The sequence below is a fragment of the Trichomycterus rosablanca genome, chromosome 11, assembly GCF_030014385.1.
Source record: "Trichomycterus rosablanca isolate fTriRos1 chromosome 11, fTriRos1.hap1, whole genome shotgun sequence".
NCBI lineage: Eukaryota > Metazoa > Chordata > Actinopteri > Siluriformes > Trichomycteridae > Trichomycterus > Trichomycterus rosablanca.
In genome coordinates this window covers 13,576,988-13,601,412 of record NC_085998.1, presented here as the reverse complement: position 1 = coordinate 13,601,412, position 24,425 = coordinate 13,576,988, and the positions used below count along the sequence as shown (strand labels likewise).

At 37.3% G+C, this 24,425-nt stretch overlaps 1 protein-coding gene across 1 annotated transcript; it reads left to right on the top strand.

Moving 5' to 3' along the window:
• The first annotated feature begins 513 nt into the window (after positions 1-513).
• On the top strand, positions 514-20,150 carry LOC134323046 (CD151 antigen-like). The gene is made up of 8 exons (XM_063004461.1): positions 514-679; positions 4,356-4,431; positions 4,818-5,009; positions 14,145-14,219; positions 16,928-17,032; positions 17,346-17,504; positions 19,128-19,214; positions 19,341-20,150. The coding sequence occupies exons 2-8, from the start codon at positions 4,357-4,359 to the stop codon at positions 19,401-19,403; spliced, it is 756 nt and encodes a 251-aa protein (XP_062860531.1). The 5' UTR covers positions 514-679; position 4,356; the 3' UTR covers positions 19,404-20,150.
• The last annotated feature ends 4,275 nt before the right edge of the window (positions 20,151-24,425 follow it).

The following is a 24,425-nucleotide window of genomic DNA, read 5'->3' as shown; positions in this document are numbered from 1 at the left end:
GTTCTTTGGGGGTCCTGACCGTTAAAGAACTGGGTGAAAGCAGGCTAAAAAAGAATGTAGAGAAACAGATGGACTACAGTCAGTAATTGTAGAACTACAAAGTGCTTCTATATGGTAAGTGGAGCTGATAAAATAGACAGTGAGTGTAGAAACAAGGAGGTGGTTTTAATGTTATGGCTGATCAGTGTACAGTACAGTGTGCTCGAAGTAGTAGCCTCGCTATTCATCAGAATCTCTTTTAGCACACTATGTAGTACTTGGTGGTATTTGGGACAGAGCAGCTCTTTATTGCTCCTTGTAAAGATTCACTACAAGTAAAGAATCACTACAACTTAGGTCAACATAGCGACACGGTCTGAATAAGTCGTATTGTTAAATCGACTCCTCGACTTTGATTCGACTCTAGATTCTGAAAGACTGCACTAGGTGAATCGACTCCCACCCTCAGATTGTCCTAAACTCTCCGCCCTACTGGGGTGGGGTTCAGTACGTCGGTGATTTGGACAGTGCATACCTGGACTTGGATAAGAAAAAAATCACCTCTGTATTCACGGAGGAAACTGAATTAAAACAGCTGCCTGCGGTTTTCAGCAGCTGGGGTTTTGCGGAGTTTTGTTAGAAGAGCTGAAGTTTGGTTGCGCCTCGTTAGCGCTGCTACATCCAGAAAACAAGAACGCAGGTAAAATCTGATTCCTCAGGCTACACATAACTGATTTCCTGTTGATAGACGAGATTAATGGCGTAATAACGATTATGCGGTTATTTCCTGCTGACTGTAGCACACAGCGTGTTTAAATCTAAACACTTACACAGTTTTGTGATTTGTTGTGAATATAAACTTTAAAGTTGGACTGAAACATAGCATCAGAAGATAGTTAGCATTAGCTTTTCCCTATTGTTCGTCATGCTTTACGCGCAACTAATTGATAAACTACGGGTCCCCAGAAAGGACTAAACCGAGTGTGTGTGTACAGTGTTTATGCGATGTGGGTCAGTGTGTCCATTAGTTATTGTGAAGAGTATATTTGCTAAGTTTTTTTTTGTTTGTTTGTTTGTTTGTTTTTTTTCAGATTATGAGATTGTCAAGAATTTGGTTCATTCCAAAGAAATCAATCTGCCAGAGTTTATACATGTAAAATTCAGTATTATTATTAGCCATATAAAATAAAACACGTTACATGATAGCATTTCTTATATCCAAGATTTGACCTGGCATGGACTTCACAAACTTGATGGTCCATGGGGTTCCAGCACACAATATTCCAAAGAACATCTTGTGATGTTACTAAATATTTAGTTATCTCTGTCTACAATTTACATTATCATTTTACATTTTCAGCATTTAGCAGATGCTTTTATCCAAAGCGACTTACACACAATGAGCTGAACCTGATGAGCAATTGAGGGTTAAGGGTCTTGCTCAGGGACCCAACAGTGGCGGCGGGGCTTGAACCGGCAACCTTCTGTTTACTAGTCCAGTACCTTAACCACTGAGCTATCACTGCCCTGTCTTCAATCAGAATCAGAATCAGAATCAGAATCAGAATCAGAATCAGAATCAGAATCAGAATCAGAATCAGAATCAACTTTATTGGCCAAGTATGTGGATACACACAAGGAATTTGGTTCTGGCTGATGGTATCTCTCTAGTATAAATACAGTGCTTCCATGAATGCTTTTGAAGGGTTTTAGGTCAGGTGATTGTATAGCAAAGTTCATGACGGTCAGCACTCATTGATCTTAAAACAGGAACTAGAAGCATTTTTGTTTGGTGGTCTATCTCCAATGTATATATGCTGGAGTTTCTGATCAGGACTATGGGTAGGGCGGTCTGATTGGGCCATAGTGTAAATGAAACATTTTATTTACAGCTTAAACTTTTTGGATTTAACTGACCCCTGAGGTACTCCAAAATCTTTACCTTTCTAAGACTTATATTCTGACTTGTTTTATGTCCTTGTTACTTTTATTTTGAATTTTGTTTTCTGTTTACCATACTGATAGACCTCTGTAAACTCTGTGGATAGCTCATCCACATATTTATTATGTATTGACACTTTGCAGTTTAGCTTACTTTTGCTGCTATACTTTTTGCAAATTTGCACTTTAGACAACATACGCTGCTGCAGTTTTTTGTGCAATACTTTAAAATGTAAATACTTTTTACTTTTAGTTTTTTAGTTTCTTAGTTTCTTCTATATTTATTCTTATCTTAGTCTATTCTTATTTTATTCATGTCACACACACAGATGCCTGGGTAACTAGATTTCGTTCTATCATGTACGTGGTTAAATGACAATAAAGCTGAGTCTGAGTCTGAGGTTGTCTAGTGGTCTATTACGCTAGCCCACCACTGCTGAGTTCCTAATTCCACTTCTGAGGGCACCTCTGAAAAATTGGACCTAGTTTTGAACCCATCTCTTCAAGTGAAGGCGAGTCAAAGATTGTCTCATGGGAATGACTGCTCATACATTACATCAGTCTGTCTTAGTCTGTCTTACTATAATGAATGCATTATGTCAAATGGTGTGCAAGAGTAAATAAGAGATTAGCTAAATTACATTTCTAAGTGATTTTGATCTTGCTTACTCATTTGGTTGGTCTCTCCCACAAATCACTGTATAATTGATATGTGCAGAGGTAAAAAGACGACCATAATTACTCATCTTAAATGGTCTAGATGTGTCATTCTTACTGAGTATGTTCACAGTAGGGGTGCAGGCTCCAGTAATTTACAGGCTTTGCTTACTGGTTTAGGAGAAAGTATAGACCAGACCTGACTTACTAAGGTGCCTTGAGAAGAGCTTTGTTAGTATTTAATTTACACACAAACTTAAAGGGAGGGGCATTGCTGTGACAAGTAGGTGATAATACACAAACAAGATTCTTCCAGCCATTTGACCTTGTGTGCTGTTACACTGGTCCACCATATAGTGCAACACTGCTTATATATTATTTAGCAATTTAGACATTTTGGAAAAAGCACTATTATTTTGCCAAATACACTTACAAATAGAATAAACATATATATTGTTTTTTTTCACACCAAGGCCGTAGCCATGAATTGAATATGAGGGGTACTGCCATTCCAAATCATTCATGTTATATCAACAACTGATGGGAACACTGAAGGATCCTAACATTACACAAAGCCAGTGAGAGGAATATGTTTATAATTTTTACATAATTATACTGGGGGGATATTATAAGCATATCTAAATATTGGGGGAGGGTGGGCATGTCCCCAGCAATATATAATGTGATTACCTCTATGCTTAACAAAGTTGGGGTTTCGATACTGTATTAGGGGCACTTGGGTGGCACAGTGGTAAATTACACTAGCCCACTACTTCTGGCATTCAGGGTTCTAATCCCCAGGGTGTTCACATACAGACAGTTCACATTACATGATTGGGTATGTCTGATGGGCCGAGGCCCCATGATGGATTGGTGTCCTATCCAGATACTGCATTATGTTACTGCCTTACAGTCAGTTATTCTGGGGAAACCGGACCCACCTCAATCTGACCGGGAATTCCATAATGCTTTGATGGTTTGAGAAAGAAGGAAAAGGGAACTTTAGAAATTAAAAGCAAGTCTGGACTTAAGTACGTGAAAAAGCTGGAGGCCATGACACTGGTTGACCTTCATTGTTTTTGGACTAAATGTTACTACTTTTCTAGTACTTTTGTTGTGAGAGAATGTTTGAAACTCCAGTTAACGCTGTGGCAAATTAATAATTTATAATGTGTGGAATTTTATAAATCCCTAGTTAAAAATTATAAATCATTGTTTCCTTTTCCTTTAAAAGCCTATTCAGACCTGCTGATCGTGGTAATATGTCCAGGATTCTGTTATGAGTTGACTTGTTATAGCATCATCGACCAACAAAGATTGTTCGATTAATGCTGTCGGTTGTAAAGGTGAATTTAAATTAATTTCTGACATCTGATGGTTGGTTTAGAAGACTGATTTGAATATAAAACTTGATATGTTTCTATTTTAATGGGATGCTATAAGCTTGTCAGTTAACGGTTAATCGAAGACTAGTGACAGCTGGTTATCGGTTAAATTAAATTAATTGATTTGCATCCCTAGTTAGGATAAATACTGCACACCAACACCAAAACAGTATAGATATTGAAAAAAATGGTTTCTGTGTTATTAGTTCTGGTGCAACATGTGTTCAGGTTTTGACTTGATTAAAGGTCAGTAGTATTCTTTTTGATGATAAATCCATACATTTCTACCACTTGGCTGTAAATGATTGCCTAGTGTTGTGTTACTGCAATATTTGACAGTGTTGTCAATGTGTGAAATTGTTTAATTGTAACACTTGGTGTAATACATTTCAGAATGGGAGAGAAAAAGGAGACGTGTGGGACTGTTTGTTTGAAATACCTTCTCTTTACTTTCAACTTTCTGTTTTGGGTAAGTTCACCTGATTGTACATTTATCAGTTTATCTTTCATTGTGTTGTCATTTCAATGTCTTGTCATTGTGTCTGTGTAGAGGTTTTTTTTTTTTTTTTTTTTTTTGGTTTTGTTTGGAACCTGGCTTTAACATTACAATAACCTTCCCTAAAGGTAACCACTATAGCTCTAGCAAGGCAGAAATGTAATAAACTGATGTTTTTGAAAGGCACCAAGCTCTTAGACAGCCAGTGTTTGCAACATGTATGGCTAAAATAACCAAACAGATTAATAACAAGGGGGTGCCTACATACTTTGGGCCCTGGGCAGTGTGTGTGGTGTAAAGCATTAAGCATGGATTATTCTTTTTGGTTTTGAACACCTAAATGTTCTCCTCACCCTCAGCTGGCAGGGGGCGCTGTTCTGGCTGTAGGAGTATGGACTATAGTAAAGAAAAGTGACTACATCAGTTTGCTGTCTTCCCAAATCTACGCTGTGTCTGCCTACATCCTCTGCTTGGCAGGGGTCACCGTGATGATTACTGGAGTTCTGGGCTGCTGTGCCACTTTTAAAGAAAAAAGACGGCTTCTTAGAGTGGTGAGATACAAAATGCGTACTTATTATTTATAACAATAGTATTAATCTGTACAATCAAAACTGAACAAGCTATTTAATGTTTTAGCCATTTTTTTTGTGTAAATATACACTAATCCTCCAGTTTATGTCTGCAACATGCTCTGAAAACAGATGCATATTTACAGTACCCAATCTTACAATCTTTACAATCTTAGCTCCAAAACTCAGCCCTTTGTAGATACTAGGGCTGGGCGATATATCGATATTTTAAAAATATCGATATATTTTCATACGCGATATAAGATAAGACAATATCGCATATATCGATATAGATGTTGCGTTCCAGTTAGATCCGACAGTTCGTCTTTCTTTTCTCCCAGTTTGTCTCTGCACATGTTCACCTGCCCCGCCCCTCTCCCTCACTGAACACAACTCACCCCTCCCCACCGCTTCACCAGTAAGTCCTGCAGGCAGCGATAGCATGGAGACGGATAAAGACATGACAGAAGCTATCGAAGAGGAGCTGCTTACTAAAAAGAAAAATAATGACTAATTTTGTAATTATTTGGAGATGGTTTGAATTCAAAGTGTCAGATGAGCAGCAGAATAATGTATTCTGTAGAGAACGCCGAAAACAAGTCCAGATAAAAGGTTCCAGCTCCGTGTACCTTCATTAGTTTTTCACTTCAAATCCCAAAGTTAAAAAACAAGAAAACGAGTCGTTATTCGTTTCAAAAACCAACACAAGCGCATGCACGCGCTGACATGCACGTATTTACTTCACATTAAGTGTTGAGAAAGTAATAATAACGTAACGGTGCGTCTCCTGTTGTTCTGACTCTTGTGTTTGTATATGTGATGTGCATATATTTGCTCTATCTGTAAAAACAAACATTATGGGGAGTGATTTCTGTACTGGATGTTGTACGTGGTTGTGTTAGTTTATACTGGACGATCGCCCGACGTCCGACACGTCATTTATTTATTTATCTTCTATTATAGTATTTCTTGTTGTCGGCCAATAAACAACCAAACATTATTAAATTGCATGAACTAACTGCAGTAAACAAGGAGCAAACAGCAATTAAACAACAAATAAAGCTGTTAAATAATAATAAAGTGCATGAAGAAGAACGCTGATTAAAATGCATTAGATGTTGTAATAGTTACACAGTAACATGAACGATTAGTTCTGCCTGTATTACAGAACTGAGTTCTATACAGTAAAAGAAAATATTAATGTAAATGTTAATGTTGTGGCGACATATACATAAAATAATGTATAAAGTCCAAACATGGGGGGGGTGGGGGGTTAACGAGGGGTTTACTTTAACGGGGTTTTACTTTTAATGTCACACAAGCTCAGCCGGAAACCGTGTCATTTCAACATCTTCCCTACACACTCGCTCCCTGCGCCCTATAGTACACTTAACATTCTTAAAGGGCCAGACAATATATTTGTAATTCACGTTAGACAACAGGAGATGCCTTAGAAAACTACTTTTTTTTTTCTTAGAATAGCTCTTTTTTTTTTTTTTAAGCAAAAATAATTCTTGTGTGAAGCTTCCCCAGCATGAATATTAATAGAAGTGCCTGTAAAAAAATTGGAACATGTAGCTTTGTCTCAGAAGTGTCTTTTTGTTATTACCTTATGGAATAAAAAAATATCGAGATATATATCGTATATCGCCATTCAGAAAAAAATATCGAGATATAATTTTTGATCCATATCGCCCAGCCCTAGTAGATACCACTTTTTTTACCTCATTACTAGCCCTAAATTGCACCTAATCCCAACTTTTTTAGAATGTGTTGCAGCCTGAAATGCAGGAATGGATGTAAATTAACAAATAAAATGAAGTTGACCTGATAACACACAAAATATGTTGGGTTCATACTGTCTGCAGTGATATAAATCAAACTAAATGTAAGAAGCACTTTGCTTTTATTTGCATTTGCCATACTGTACCAACTGTGAAAGTGGAACACTTCACTTCTTTCAGATGTTGGTTGATACAACACTTGAGTAGCTCAACAGTCTGGGATCTTAATTGTCTAATTTTGCTTCATAAAGCTTCACACATTTTTTTATGTAAGACAGGTCTGGACTGCAGCCAGCCCAGTCTAGTTCCCATACTCTATGAGTCCATTCTGTTGTAACACTTGGCAAAATGTAGCATGGCATTATCTTGCTGAAACAAGTATGGACAGACCTCAAAAAGACTTAATGACAGAATATGTTGCTTCAAAATGCATATGTACCCCTCACCATTAATGTTGCCTTTAGAAATGTGCAAGGTATGGTATCCATACCATCAGCTCTAATATGGTGGAATTTTTAAAGCTTATCTACGATGGATTGAAAAGGTAAAATGTGCTGTCCAGATTAGGTGACTGCATATTAAGTCAGGTCTGGACTGCAGTCAGCCCAGTCTAGCACCCAAATTCTTAATATGAATCCATTCTGTTGTAACACTTGGCAAAATGTGGCATGGCATTATCTTGCTGAAACAAGAATGGACATACCTAAGAAAGACTCTTAGAAATGTGCAAGGTATGGTATCCATAACATCAACTTTAACATCGTAGACTTGTTAGGCTTATCTATGATGGATTGAAAAAGTGAAAACATGTGCTGTCTAGATTAGTCACTGCATAAATTATGACTCCTGCTTCGCATCGAGGAGTCTTAACTTGCATTTTCAGATGCAGCGATGAACTGTGCTGAAGTTTTCAGAAGTATTCCCAAATCATTCTATTTATATTTATTACAGAAAAAATTTAATTGCAGTGCTGTCTGGGGAATCAAAGGTCACGGGCAAAGGTAATTTATTATGAATGACTGTGCCCTTTATTAATGCTCTTTTTAATAGCCAATTAGGACAGCATCACAGGTAACCTATTAGAGAGTGAGTGTCATTAGTGAAAAGGGAAATCTATAAGAATTGTGTTTTTCCTGGATTGATACAGACACTGGATTTGAATCCAGATCTGGATTTTTCTCATTAATAATTAAAAAAAAGTAATGCATTTACATTATACATATGGTTTTGCTGTTAACTGATAATTGACAGAGAAGTCATTGTTTGATTAATCCTGACAGTTTAAAAGGTCTTCAACTTCCAACAGCTGACACTTTGGTTTGAACTAAAAGTAGCGTTAGTGTGAGAGTGAAAACTGTTGACTTAAGACTCACTCTCACCCCCCCTCAGTGTGCATGGTCTAGCTAAGTTTTCAAAGTCATTTATAGAAAGCATTGTTATTGTAATTAGAACATAAACTTTTATGAATTTATATTATTTAAATAATGAAATATGGAGCTCACATTTAAACATCTAACTGACAAAAAGAAGCTGTTTTGTGTCAGTTGGAGTCTGACTCTACACATGTAAATCTGTCTAATGGTATTTAGTGTTTTTCATTATTATTACATTTACATTTTCAGCATTTAGCATATGCTCTTATCCAGAGCCACTTACAGAAGTGCTTCCATAGTAACATTACCATACTCTAGTCTAAGTAAACAACAGTCCAAGAACACAAATCTGCTAAAACCTGTTAGAACCAATTTTTTTTTTTTTTCCCAAAAAATTAATAAGTAATTAGAATAAGTAAGTAAGTAAGTACAAGTCAGCTTAAGTGCTTGGTAAAGAGGTGGGTTTTTAATTGTTTTTTAAAGACAGCAAGAGATGTTGGGAAGTTTGTTTCGCCACTTGGGTGCAAGTACTAAGAAAAGCCTTGATGCATGTCTTCCTCGAGTCCTGGGTAGAGGATCAAGTCGAGCGAGACTAGTGGCTCGGAGGTTGCGTGGTACAGAGCAGGGTTTGATTAGGCCAGGAAGGTAGCTTGGGGCTGGTCCATTTTTGGCTCTGTAGGCGAGCATCAGTGTTTTAAACTGAATGCGTGCAGCTACAGCAAGCCAGTGAAGAGAATGCAGCAGTGGGGTGATGTGGCAGTGTTAAGGTTGGTTGAAAACCAGACGGGCAGCTGCATTTTAAATGAGCTGCGAGGGTTTATTAGTGGACATAGGAGCACCTGCCAGGAGGGAGTTGCAGTAGTCCAACCATGCGATTACAAGTGACTGCCAAAGAATCTGAGTAGCTTCCATGGAGAGAAATGGCCGAATATTCTTGATGTTGTAGAGGAGGAACCGGCACGATCCCGTCATGTTGGCTACATGAGAAGAGAAGGTCAGCTGGTTATCCAGGACAACACCAAGGCTTCTTACCTTATCAGATGGTCTGATCTGGGAGTCATCAAGAGAGATGACTAGGTCCTGGGTTGGAGATTGATCTCCAGGAATGAGTAACAGCTCTGTCTTGCTGGGATTGAGTTTTAGATGATGAACTGACATCCATTGTGAGATATCTCGCAGACATGCTGAGATGCGAGCTGAGACTTGTGTGTCAGAATGAGTTGAGTATCATCTGCATAGGAGTGGTAAGAGAAACCATGGGAGGCTATGACCTTACCCAGAGAGCAGGTGTAGATAGAGAATAGTAATAATAATAATAATTATAATTTTTTTGTTTTACAAAAAATGTTGTAGATATTTTGCATTACATTCCAGTATAACAGTAGAACTTTGCTTATCATATTGTAATAATTACACTTATCAGTAGAAGCTTTAATTTACAGACCGCATTGTTGTTAACTATGACTAGCATGTTTAGTCAGCATGTGTAGTGAACCGTACACTACTGACTACCATTTAATATCTGCCTTCAAAATGCGGAACTTGTTCTGCTAATAGTTATGTACATTATACTATTCTACATTTCTGTCCCATTTGCTTTTTTCACATTTAAACTAAATGATACAGCATAAAAACTTTTTCATATACATTTCTGTGTTTTTTAATATTTTGATGGTACAGTACGTTAACTCTGTTAACTCTTGTTAAATCTGTTAACGCTTGACTAACTGGGTCATAAGTTTTAAAAAATTGGCCAAATTTGCTTCCCTAATTACACAGCATGACTGCTTCCCTAAAATGGCCAGATGTGATGGTTCTGCTTTAATAAAAAGAAAAATATAAAATGTTGGAATGTTCATCGTGTTTATGGTTAGCCTTTTTGCTTTTGTAATGTAGCCGCTGCATATTTTCATAATGAAAGAATTGATATGTTTTTGTGTAGTGGCTGGGTGCAGTGGAGGTTACAGTAAAATAGAGACTCTGTGAATGTAGGCAGGAATGTGTGGTCAGTCATAACATTAAAACCACCTCCTTGTTTCTACACTTAATGTACTTTTTTAGCCTGCTTTCACCCTGTTTTTCAATGGTCAGGACCACTACACAGTAGGTATTATTTGGGTGGTGGATCATTCTCAGCACTACAGTGACACTGACGGTGTGTTAGTGTGTGTTGTGCTGGTATGAGTGGATAAGACACAGCAGTGCTGATGGAGTGTTTTATACACCTCACTGTCACTGCTGGACTGAGAATAGTCCACCAACCAAAAATATCCAGCCAACAGCACCCTTGGGCAGCGTCCTGTGACCACTGATGAAGGTCTAGAAAATGACCAACTCAAACAGCAGCAATAGATGAGTGATCGTCTCTGACTTTGCATCTACAAGGTGGACCAACTAGGTAGGAGTGTCTAATAGAGTGGACAGTGAGTGGACACAGTATTTAAAAACTCCAGCAGCGCTGCTGTGTCTGATCCACTCATACCAGCACAACACACACTGACACACCACCACCATGTCTTTGTCACTGCAGTGCTGAGAATGATACACCAGCTAAATAATACCTGCTCTGTAGTGGTCCTGTGGGTGTCCTGACCATTGAAGAACAGGGTGAAAGCAGGCTAAAAAAGTATGTAGAGAACCTGAAGGACTACAGTCAGTAATTGTAGAACTACAAAGTGCTCTTATATGGTAAGTGGAGCTGATAAAATGGACAGTGGGTGTAGAAACCAGGAGGTGGTTTTAATGTTGTGGCTGATCGGTCTATGTCATGGCAGTTTCTTTAACTCTGTCAAAATTGAACACGTACTGAATTGAAAAATTATTTAATATTATGAATAAAACATTTATATATTTATATTCCAGCAGCCACCAACTATACTATGTAGCCAAAAGTGTATGAAAACACTAATTCTTAAGTTTAGGTGTTGTAGCTACACCTTTGCAACAAGTACAGTGGGGTCAAAAAGTATTTAGTCAGCCACTGATTGTGCAAGTTCTCCTACTTAGAAAGATGAGAGAGGTCTGTAATTTTCATCATAGGTACACTTCAACTATGAGAGACAAAATGAGAAAAAAAAATCCAGGAAATCACATTGTAGGATTTTTAAAGAATTTATTTGTAAATTATGGTGGAAAATAAGTATTTGGTCAATAACAAACAAGCAAGATTTCTGGCTCTCACAGAACTGTAACTTATTCTTTAAGAAGCTCTTCTGTCCTCCACTCGTTACCTGTATTAATGGCACCTGTTTGACCTCGTTATCTGTATAAAAGACACCTGTCTACAGCCTCAAACAGTCAGACTCCAAACTCAACCATGGCCAAGACCAAAGAGCTGTCGAAGGACACCAGGAAGAAAACTGTAGACCTGCACCAGGCTGGGAAGAGTGAATCTACAATAGGCAAGCAGGTTGGTGTGAATAAATCAACTGTAGGAGCAATTGTAAGAAAATGGAAGACATACAAGACCATTGATAATCTCCCTTGGGGTCAAGATCTCATCCCGTGGGGTCAAAATGATCATGAGAACGGTGAGCAAAAATCCCAGAACTACACGGAGGGACCTGATGAATGACCTGCAGAGAGCTGGGACCAAAGTACCAAGGCTACCATCAGTAACACACTACGCCGAGAGGGACTCAAATCCTGCAGTGCCAGGCGTGTCCCCCTGCTTAAGCCAGTACATGTCCAGGCCCGTCTGAAGTTTGCCAGAGAGCATATGGATGATCCAGAAGAGGATTGGGAGAATATCGTGTGGTCAGATAAAACAAAATGGAACTTTTTGGTAAAAACTCAACTCGTCGTGTTTGGAGGAAGAAGAAGAACCCAAGAACACCATACCTACTGTGAAGCATGGGGGTGGAAACATCATGCTTTGGGGCTGTTCTTCTGCAAAGGGGACAGGACGACTGATCCGTGTTAAGGGAAGAATGAACGGGGCCATGTATCGTGAGATTTTAAGCCAAAACCTCCTTCCATCAGTGAGAGCATTGAAGATGGAACGTGGCTGGGTCTTCCAGCATGACAATGATCCCAAACACACCGCTCGGGCAACGAAGGAGTGGCTCCGTAAAAAGCATTTCAAGGTCCTGGAGTGGCCTAGCCAATCTTCAGACCTCAACCCCATAAAAAATTTGTGGAGTCCATGTTGCCCAGCGACAGCCCCAAAACATCACTGCTCTAGAGGAGATCTGCATGGAGGAATGGGCCAAAATACCAGCTACAGTGTGTGCAAACCTGGTGAAGACTTACAGGAAACGTTTGATCTCTGTCATTGCCAACAAAGGTTATGTTACAAAGTATTGAGTTGAACTTTTGTTATTGACCAAATACTTATTTTCCACCATAATTTACAAATAAATTCTTTAAAAATCCTACAATGTGATTTCCTGGATTTTTTTTTTCTTATTTTGTCTCTCATAGTTGAAGTGTACCTATGATGAAAATTACAGACCTCTCTCATCTTTCTAAGTAGGAGAACTTGCACAATCAGTGGCTGACTAAATACTTTTTGGCCCCACTGTATATAAACTCACTTATTAAAAATACAAAGAAATTCTATGCTTCCAGTGTTGCAAACAGTATGGGAACGGTTATTTTTTAATGTATCATGAATATACTGCTGTGCACAATTTAAGAATTGAATTAGAACTTTATTCGTAAGGTCTTCTCAATCAACATCAGTGTCTAACCTCACAAATTCCTTTTCTATTGGATGGCCATATTTCTCACCAACACATTTCTGAAAAGCTCTACTAGAAGAGAGCAGAGTGTTGCAGAGTGTAGCCTCAAAGAAGAAGGTAGACAATGGGATATTAAAAAAAAAAAAGGTCAAACATCCACATATTTTTGGCCTAAAATGGTTTTGCTATCCTGCTATTGTGTCAGTTGCAATGTCATTTTCTACTCTAGTGGTTATGTTTGTTTTGTATTTTTTGTTCTGATAAAAATTTGCTCCATTTTTGAACCACAACAGCCTTTTATCTTGATGGTACTAGACAACACAAATGGAGTCAGTTTCAAAACATTTAGAGCATTCATAATGTCTAGTAATAACAAGAAAAAAGCAGTTGTTATTGAGTGCTTTTTCTTAGTCACTCTTATTCTTTGAATTTTTTTTTTGTTATCTTAAAATATTCATCAAATTAAAATATACTCTTTCATTTAGTGTTAAGCATTTAAAATATGTTTTAAAAACGTCTGGCTTACTAAAGTAAACGAACTTTAAATAAAAAATTTTAATTGCAAAGTTTATGTTAAACAGGCCATGTGTTTTAATAGCGTATATGTTAACATATACCACAGAGATATACACATTGGAATGTCTTCATCTAGCTCCCATTCTGTGCTTTGTTTGGAAAAATTACATGTCCAGACAGGCAGAAATGTGAGTCTTTCTAAAGAGGTTACTCCCGCGTGCTCGGACAGGTGTTTTATCTTTCAGACTAAGACAAAGACATACAGTGCTGCAAAAAAGTAATTGCCCCTTTCTTATCGCCTTTGTTATATCACCTTTATCAAACAAAATTAATTAGTCAAAAGTTATAAAAACCACTTAGTAACAATCAAGGGAAATGACTGAGGAGCTCAGAAATCTCTTAAGGAGTGAGTTACTTGAAAGACTAACATCAAATTATAGAAAGTCTTTAGTTGCAGGTTTTTTTTTATTAAAGGGGGGGCACACTTGTTGTTGAAGAACTGTGCTAGAATGTTGAAGAATTGTTTGCTAAATACTACATTGAAGTCTAGAGCTTTCATCTGAAAGAATGTTCTAACACCCCACTGTGAATGATTCAGGTTGTTCTGGAGACAAACTGATCAACATCTTGCAACTGCAAATGACTGACTAAATATATGAGAAATAAAAAAAAACCTGCTCAGACTTTGCATGTGAATTCATTCTGCTGTTATTTGTTGTTTAATATTTTTACACTCAATTTGCATTTCTTGTGCTTTTTCAGTATTTTGTCTTACTACTCTGCATCTTTCTTCTGGAAATTCTGGCTGGTGTTTTGGCTTACATCTACTATCAGCAGGTAAAGTTAAATACACCTTTCAAATGTTTGCTTTTGTACGTGTGTTTCACAGCTCCTGCATGCTGATTACATTTTTAAAGAACTGTGATATTTAATCTAAAGTGGTATACAGTGTAAAGTCAAGTGACTTGTAGAGGACATATACAGTATGTTGTAGTAGTCCTTGTATTTCACTGATTTTTTTGCAACTGTTTTGCAATATATATATATACTCCCACAATATATACTATGTATATGTGTGTATATATATATATATATATATATATATATATATATATATATATATATATATATATATATATAAAACTGTATATATACTGTATATATATACACACACTTTTACATAAACATACTAGGTTGAAAATGTATTATCAGCCATCTTTATTATTAATTTAGTTGGAGGTCATTTCTATAAGATAAGCTAGCCTTTTATTATCCCACAGGGGGAAATTTGTAACGTTACAAAAGCGTTTAAAAATATACAGATATAAAAAGTTTTATACATACAGTATATTAACAAAAGAAATGTAAACATATATAATTCCTTATAAGGTCATTAAACTTTGTTGTAGAGCCTCTTAAGTCATTGTTGGTCATAATTATTGACTGCTATCGCAGATGACCTCTTTAGTTTGAAAGCACCCACTACTAAAAATTACATGGGATGATGGTCTTTTGCCATTGTTGGAAAGAAACCCAAGCTGACACCATGTGCTGAAATACAGTGGGGCCAAAAAGTATTTAGTCAGCCACTGATTGTGCAGGTTCTCCTACTTAGAAAGATGAGAGAGGTCTGTAATTTTCATCATAGGTACACTTCAACTATGAGAGACAAAATGAGAAAAAAAAATCCAGGAAATCACATTGTAGGATTTTTAAAGAATTTATTTGTAAATTATGGTGAAAAATAAGTATTTGGTCAATAACAAAAGTTCAACTCAATACTTTGTAACATAACCTTTGTTGGCAATGACAGAGGTCAAACGTTTTCTGAAAGTCTTCACCAGGTTTGCACACACTGTAGCTGGTATTTTGGCCCATTCCTCCATGCAGATCTCCTCTAGAGCAGTGATGTTTTGGGGCTGTCGCTGGGCAACACGGACTGCACAAATTTTCTATGGGGTTGAGGTCTGGAGACTGGCTAGGCCACTCCAGGACCTTGAAATGCTTTTTACGGAGCCACTCCTTCGTTGCCCGAGCGGTGTGTTTGGGATCATTATCATGCTGGAAGACCCAGCCACGTTCCATCTTCAATGCTCTCACTGATGGAAGGAGGTTTTGGCTTAAAATCTCACGATACATGGCTCCGTTCATTCTTCCCTTAACACGGATCAGTCGTCCTGTCCCCTTTGCAGAAAAACAGCCCCAAAGCATGATGTTTCCACCCCCATGCTTCACAGTAGGTATGGTGTTCTTGGGTTCTTCTTCTTCCTCCAAACACGACGAGTTGAGTTTTTACCGAAAAGTTCCATTTTGGTTTCATCTGACCACATGATATTCTCCCAATCCTCTTCTGGATCATCCATATGCTCTCTGACAAACTTCAGACGGGCCTGGACATGTACTGGCTTAAGCAGGGGGACACGCCTGGCACTGCAGGATTTGAGTCCCTCTCGGCCTAGTGTGTTACTGATGGTAGCCTTTGTTACTTGGTCCCAGCTCTCTGCAGGTCATTCATCAGGTCCCTCTGTAGTTCTGGGATTTTTGCTCACCATTCTCATGATCATTTTGACCCCACGGGATGAGATCTTGACCCCAAGGGAGATTATCAATGGTCTTGTATGTCTTCCATTTTCTTACAATTGCTCCTACAGTTGATTTATTCACACCAACCTGCTTGCCTATTGTAGATTCACTCTTCCCAGCCTGGTGCAGGTCTACAATTTTCTTCCTGGTGTCCTTCGACAGCTCTTTCGTCTTGGCCATGGTTAAGTTTTGAGTCTGACTCTTTGAGGCTGTGGACAGGTGTCTTTTATACAGATAACAAGGTCAAACAGGTGCCATTAATACAGGTAACGAGTGGAGGACAGAAGAGCTTCTTAAAGAAGAAGTTACTGGTCTGTGAGAGCCAGAAATCTTGCTTGTTTGTTATTGACCAGATACTTATTTTCCACCATAATTTACAAATAAATGTATTATGAATACCTATGATGAAAATTACAGACCTCTCTCATCTTTCTAAGTAGGAGAACTTGCACAATCAGTGGCTGACTAAATACTTTTTGACCCCACTGTAAATGGTCTTGGTTCTCAAATGTAATCCAACAACCAGCAAAAAAGGTTTTCTTTGTATAACAAACTACCAAAATCTTGGTGACATGTTTCAGCAGACAGTCCAAAAACAAACAAGCTTTAAATAACCGTTACATTTACATTTACATTTTCAGCATTTAGTGGACGCTTTATATCCAAAGCGACTTACAGTACTTGTATATGTACTTGTATATACCATTAAATCATTCTTGGTTAATGTAGTAAGTAACAAACTTTTGTCATGCTTCCAGGTGACAATTTTAAAATAAGTCTTTATAAGTCTTATTTATTTAAGAATATTTTTTATGAGGTTGTGTTGGATGACTGTCATGACATGCATGCCCCCTACAAGAAGCATTTAAACCTCTGACATTCACTGTTTTAAACCAAAAGCCCCTATTTTCTCTTCTGTTTATTAAAGCTGTGCCAATGTTTTTAAATTTTAATAATTCTAGTTGAGCGGTGAGCTGAAGAGCAATCTGAAAGACACTATGGTGAAGAAATATCGGCAGCCTGATCAGGACCACATCACCCAGGCCGTGGATAAATTACAGCAAGAGGTAAAAATGTTTGAGCGCTTTGTGAACATTAACATTGTGCTGGATGCACAAAGTTGAATCAGTTCATCTGGACACAAGTTTGTTGTAGAGATACGTTTCGTCACTCAATCCGAATGACTTCTTGGAAGAATTGAGTGACGAAACGTATCTCTACAACAAACTTGTGTCCAGATGAACTGATTCAACTTTGTGGATTTGTGTACCTGGATTATTGAGCATGCATCAACAGATTGTGCTGGATGTGAAAGAATTGCACTGTTGTTGTTATTTCAAAACAGTTCCTTGATTCATTCCTCATTGTCTGTTTTCTCAGTTTAAGTGCTGTGGAAGTAACAGCTCATCTGACTGGACTGAGAGCGTCTGGATCCACTCTGATAATTCTAGTCTTAGAAAAGTCCCGGACAGCTGCTGTAAAACCCCCACAAATGGTTGTGGGAAAAGAGACCATCCCTCCAACATTTACAAAGTAGAGGTTAGTAAGAGCTTGTCAAGTCATTAAAAAAGTCATTTCATTACATTTTCTTAATATTACCTATAGGTTATGCAGTGAACTGTTTCAGTTCACATTTACTTTTAGCCAGTTTTGAGTTGGACGAGTTGGCATGTGGGTTGCCAGATTTTAGCCTTGGCAAAATCAGATTTGATGGGAAGTGTCCTGGATGCTTTATTTACCTGTTCATCCTAAAACTTACCATAATATGGCCAGACTTTTATTTTATGCCATATCTAAAGCAGAAAAGCAATTAAGGCACTATTTTATTCTTTAAGTATATAAATAACACTGTTTACTTTTTAAATATAACACTGGTATGTGGTCATAAGTTATGTCACAGTTAACATACATAAACAGCATAACATAACATAACAGCATAAACAGTTGGTAAAAAGCAAAAAGGTATAAAGTGTTCCTAGATGTGGCTTGTTTGCACTGTGAACTCAGTTGATCTGCATTGGTATAGTTTTTTTCTGACGCTGAAGAACTTGGAAGTTTAGACTCACTAGGTATGAAGAAATGATTTGTTAGCATAATATAGTGTAGCATAGTGGGCCACAAACTTATGATTTTATTGAGAAGATATAGTCTATGCTCGATCATTTCTCTTTGGCCTGAACTTAAATTGCCTATAAAGAGAAAAATATTATAAACTTGGCATAAGTTAGACAGGATAGTGAATGATTTGAGATTTATTTAAACTATACTTTGATCAGCTTTAGCTATTTTATTAAGTACAATTAAAAAATATAATGAATACAATGTAAAAATCTAATCAGTAGCTCCTTTACACTTAAATTACCTGAGAGTACCAGTAGGGACACGGCTGTCATTTCTATATGCCAACTTCATACAACAAACAGCATGTTCTCTCACAAATAACCTCAAATGTGCAATGTGATCTAGAATAGAATACTGTAGAATAGAATGCCTTTATTTGTCATATATACATATACAGGTGTACAGTACAGTGAAATTCTTTCTTCACATGTCCCAGCTTGTTTTTGGAAGCTGGGGTCAGAGCGAAGGGTCAGCCATCACACAGCGACCCTGGAGCAGAGAGGGTTAAGGGCCTTGCTCAAGGGCCCAACAGTGGCTGCATGGCAGAGCTGGGATTTGATAGCCCAAAGCTCTACCCTCATATAAATCTAATGGAATGCTGTTTATTTTAAAAGGCTCTACTTTGTTCAGTACACCTCTCTTATACACATCTCTGCTAATTTAAAGTAGTAGTATGCATCAACAAAAAGTAAAAAAAAAAAAAATCATTATCAGACTATTATACTGAAATCACTGGGATAATCATAGTCTTCAGCAGTGTGTGCGAACTTAAGAGTGTGGCGATCCATGAATATGGGAGCAGCTGAAAAAAATGAAATTATTTTGTCCAGCAGGGGTCAGCAGTTGAACACATGTGCTACTTTGCACTTCTATTCTGTTTTACGTGATAAGCAAAAACAAAGCAGACCAATACTCTCTGTTGGTGAATTTAAATGGAATGCCTGCTAGGTTCAGAAATGCACAGTAGCATCTTTACATTTTTCTGTATGTCTCTTTACACAGACTTTGATTCTGCAATGTTATGGATTATTGTTTTTTTAGGGGGGCTGTATAAGTAAGCTAGAGAACTTCATCTTGGAGCATTTGAAGCTTATTAGTGCTGTGGGTGTGGGAATCGCCTGTGTACAGGTAAGACATGTAGAAAAGCAAACTTTCAAGCAATAAAAAGAACATTTTCCGAACTGTATTGTGCACTAAATACAAGACTAGAAAATGCAGTAATTTTTTATGACACGTGTGCTTACTCTCTTTCAGATTGTGGGAATGATCTTCACATGCTGTCTCTACAGGAATCTGAAAGAAGAGCCGTACCTTTAGTTAATTCTGAAACAAAAGATTAGACTTTAGTAACTGCCATTTATGATAATTACATTATGTCTGTACGTATCGAATCAATATGACATCCTTGCCTCATGAAACGAATCGGCACATGCTATTGAACTCCAGAAATGCACTCGAAATTGTGTAACTATCTTTAAATGTCAGCTTTTGTCTTTTGGATGCAATTTTTATTCATCATTCAAAATTAAGAAGACTTGATTAATCCTTTAATGGCAAAGTTTAGGTTGATGACAGACTACTGACTTTATTGACTACTATTTTATACATGTTGCTCATTTGTTGGATGACTTCTCTATTACATTTATGTCTTTTAAAACTTTTTTTTATATAATTTGTTTTATAATTTATACTGTTCTTAAATTTCCTTTTTTTTTTTAAATGATCTTTCCTCTTGCTTGTTTCTATGCACAACCTAATTTTAGTTTTAAGCTGAAATAGGCATCTTAAATGACTGTGGTATTAAGACAAAGACAACTTGAGCTAAGAATTTCTTCTTGCTGTAACTAATAATACAAAAAAAATCACCAGCACGGTGGATACAGTGTAAGTTGGAGAGTATTGTATTATAAAGGGTGGATACATTTCTCTAGTGGTCTTTCTTTTTTCTGTGTATTAGCAGTAATGAACACATTGTTATAGCTTCTTGATGTTATTAAACTATTTCTCTGTACATTTGTATGTATGCAGTAATTGATAAGTAAATAAGTAAACACTTAAATTGTCCCATCCTTGTTAGGATTGTGTATCAGGTCATCTCATTGCATTTTGGTAAAATGATTAATAGTAAATCCACGAATGGCAGTGCAGCACCAGGATCCTTGTTTTCTCTGGTAACTGTCTGTAAAAAATATAGGATGTTTGTTTTGCCTTCATAATTTTCTTCCAGGGACTTGGGTTTTATTTACCCCACTCAAACACATGCATGATGATTGGCTAGTCTAATCCACCTCAGGTGTGGGTTACTGGGTTCTGCAAGTGATTGGCTCTTTTTCAGACTTGTGCACAGTGACATTTAATCCAGTTGAAGCTCATTTAATGATAAAAAAATAATACTCTACTAACTCATACAGTATTTGTTTTAAGCAGATGATGACATACTATGCTGAGTTAAAAGTAAAAATTGCCAACAGGTTTATAAAAATATTTATTTAAATAGTTTTTTCTAACTTTGTGGCAACAGTTAGGTCTAGACCTTTTACTATTCCAGCTTGACTGTTCCCCGGTGCATAAAAACATGGTTTGCTGAGTTTGGATTGCAGGGACTCCAGTGGTCTCTTCAGAGCCCTGACCTTAATCCCACTGAAAACTTTTATTATAAATTGGAACATTGTCTGTAAAACAGGGGTTCTAATTCAAGAAAATATGCTTTTTGAATGATTTTTGTTGAGTGGAGTCTCATGTCCTCTCAGGGAGCCACTCTGTATTAGTACACATGGTTTTGCAACATGGTCCAACAAGCTCAGTCAGAAGTCCATATGGTTTATAGGATAAGATATACTGTACTTTTGAGTAGGAGGGGATTGTGCATATGGATAGGCAGGAATGATGGGCAGAATGACTTATTTTCAGCAATGTACATCTCTATTAATATCCGACCAGATTTGACTTGTTTCTCAGTCAAGCTGTGTCATTAAAATCTTTAAAGCCATATTGTGTATATTATAAAACCTATGCCTTCTTAATAAAGTAGTCACGACTAATGAATCAGCTGCATGCTCATGTGCAGTGTGTGTGCAGCAAAGGTGTGAGCAAAGCACTATTAATTGTCCTAACAAGCTGCAGTAGCATGCGAGGAGTTTCTGTGGATTATTTAAATTGTGTTCTATGGGTAATTTAAATTGCTTCTACATGTGAGCAAGTAAATTAATACAGTGTGTGATGCCCTTTAATGGATTGGCTTTCTTTCCACAGTTTATTTCTGACCATGAGCTGCTTGGGAATCTCATTCTTAAATCCTAGGAATTAATATTATTGTGAAGTTCTGTGCCCATAGAAGTTAGAGCAATTACGTACAAGTTGGGTCCCATCTAACATTAGTACCTGACCTCACAAACGGTCCTTTAACTAAATTCAAATTTATCCCAAAGGAGTTCAGTTGAGCTCAGGGCTCTGTGTAGGTCACTAGAGTTCCTTCTCAATAATGTCTTATATATATGTGGTGTAGTCATAAGTCAGGGGTGTCAAACTCATTTTCACCGAGGGCCACATCAGCATTATGGTGGCCCTGAAAGGGCCGATTGTAACGTATCCTGCTGTGATTGCAGTCTGTTGTTTTTCTTGGAGGCCGAATTCTGCATTTATATTGTCCTACTTTACCACAGACATGGCCTCATAACACAAGAGACGCACCAGTTTCTCTTCCTGAAGCACAAACTTGTTTTCACTTTCATTAAATTTCCTCCTTATGCTTAATTTTCTTACTTATCTTCTTGTACATTTTAGGATCATGTGTAAATATGTGTAACATCATCTACTGGCGGGATGTGTCACTTTGCAGGTCACAAAATCAGCATGCATTTTGAAAGATGCAGTTTGTTTAAGATTTTAAAGTGTATTTTTAAGACAATCATTCTGCCCTCACTAATAGTTTATCCCCCTTTCTCAGCTAGACAGACAGACAGACACAGACAGACAGCTCCCTTCAGAATACAGTCGGTTTATTTGCTTCCCAGCTGTGTGATACACTGTGTGCATCAAAATGAAGTAAAAATACATACAATAAAAACAATAAAGAACTTAATACAGTAAAAGCACACAGCTGTAGTCAAGTGTTACATCTGGTACAATATGAGATTTAACCAAACGTAAAATAACGCTAACGAGTTAAATTTTTGTGTAAAGATACTAATTGCTATAGTAACGTAACAACAGTATTTCATTACGGTAAATTTGTAACTAAAACGCTGTGATATACTCACTAAACATTTACTAACAACTGAGAATATAAACGCCACTACTTACAGACGATGCTTGGGTATTATATTACAAGATAATTATTTGTATTCATTTATCATTGTTTACATTACTGACTACGCTACCCCGCGTTCTCTTTGCCGTAAAAGTCACATGGCTTCTTAGCGAAGGTTAAAGTTAGTTGCCATGACTACGATGTCACGTTGTCTCTTAAAGGCGCAGGAGTCCCGTTAAGTTATAATCGCGTCTCTGTAACGACTCGAACCATCACAACAATCATACAGTCGTTAAACCTCTCGCGGGCCACATAAAATGACGTGGCGGGCCGGATCTGGCCCGCGGGCCGTAAGTTTGACACCCCTGTCATAAGTCATAACGTCTGTTTTGATGACAATAGCTATCACCTTTTCTCATTTGTACTTGTGAAAGATACTTTGCTTTTTCTGGATAACAGTGCTTTTGGTTTGTTCTTTTTCTAAGGATTTTTAGCCTTGTAAGCTATAAGTAGCAATGTATCCTTTATTCCAAACCATATTTGTTAAGCAAAGCCTCTGTGGTGTCTTATGCAAAATCACAATTTTGCATGCACTGACCTGCTGTGGTTCACCTTAAGATATTTGATGCAAATTTAGAGAAGCATACAGAGATTTTTTTCATAGTATACACGATACATGAGTCAGATTTCACTCTTCCTAGACTAAATAGGGTCAGAGTGTGGTCATTGTACAATCTCAATACACAGTGCAAGAAACAATCAAGCAGTTAGATGATTAAGAGGTGTGTTATCACAGTCTTTTTAAAGACTTCATTTATGTGAAACACTATACAAGTAAAAAATTTATTATTTTGGAGCCAATTTGTCAACCAAAACTCTTATCAGTACATCGAGACACATGATCTAAGTCTGTGAGAGTTCAAAACACAAACACCTTTTGCAAATGGAAACTAAGGCCGTGGAAACTTAGTCGAGCACAATTTAAAACACAGGATACAATAGCTATCAGGTTTCAGCAGTCTTGCTAACTTGAGACGCTTTTCTACAAGAGTTCATTTAATGAAGCTTTTAAAATATAAAATAACCAGATTTCTATGTAAAAATGTGTTTGTTTACAGTAGCAATGGCATGATTAAACGGTATTATTACAGCTTCTTTGTGTTGCTTGATTATTTTAGGGGTAAAAAAAATAATTTAAGCAAATACATGACAATTACAAACAGCTTTACTGCAAAAAGTATCTGCCTCCTTATCTTAATTGCCTGTTTTAGACACACTTACTGGCCAATTAATGAGAGAGACTATTACTAATAATTAGTGTAATTATTCAATTATCCAGTCATGTAGCAGCAGCGCATTTCATAAAACTATACAAACACAGATGCTAAAACAAACACCAGAGAATGCAGTTTGACGCTGATTTTCGTTTGCCTTTAAAGTGAGTAATAAACATTCAAAACAAGAAATTACATTTTCAATTCATTTTCCTAACTGAGCAAGGCCACCAATCCATCGCAGAGCTTTACTACTTTTAAGACATAGCCAATCCGGCCAGCCAACAGCACTGTTGAGATTCTATTCTTAAACTCAGCCCTGGTTGTTTAGTGTAACAAACTGCAGTGCACCCAGGTGCCGAAATAACATTTAAATAAAATTTAAACACAATTTTTGAAGTGTGTGTGTTTACTAAGCTGTTTATTAGCAATACTGAGGGTCCTGAAGTTCAACAGTGGTTTCTGGCCATCTTTCTATTATAACATTAATTGTTTTAAATGTATGAACATGAATATTGAGGCCTTTGCCTTTGGTTTTATCTTTATACACTGCCTGGCCAAAAAAAAAGGACACACACTAATATTTGGTTGGACCCACGCATTCGCTGTGGCATCGTTTTCACAAGCTTCTGCAATGTCACAACATTTATTTCTGTCCAGAGTTGCATGAATTTCCCCCCCAAGATCTTGTATTGATGATGGGAGATTTGGACCACTGCGCAAAGTCTTCTCCAGCACATCCCAAAGATTCTCAATGGGGTTCAGGTCTGGACTCTGTGGTGGCCAATCCATGTGTGAAAATGATGTCTCATGCTC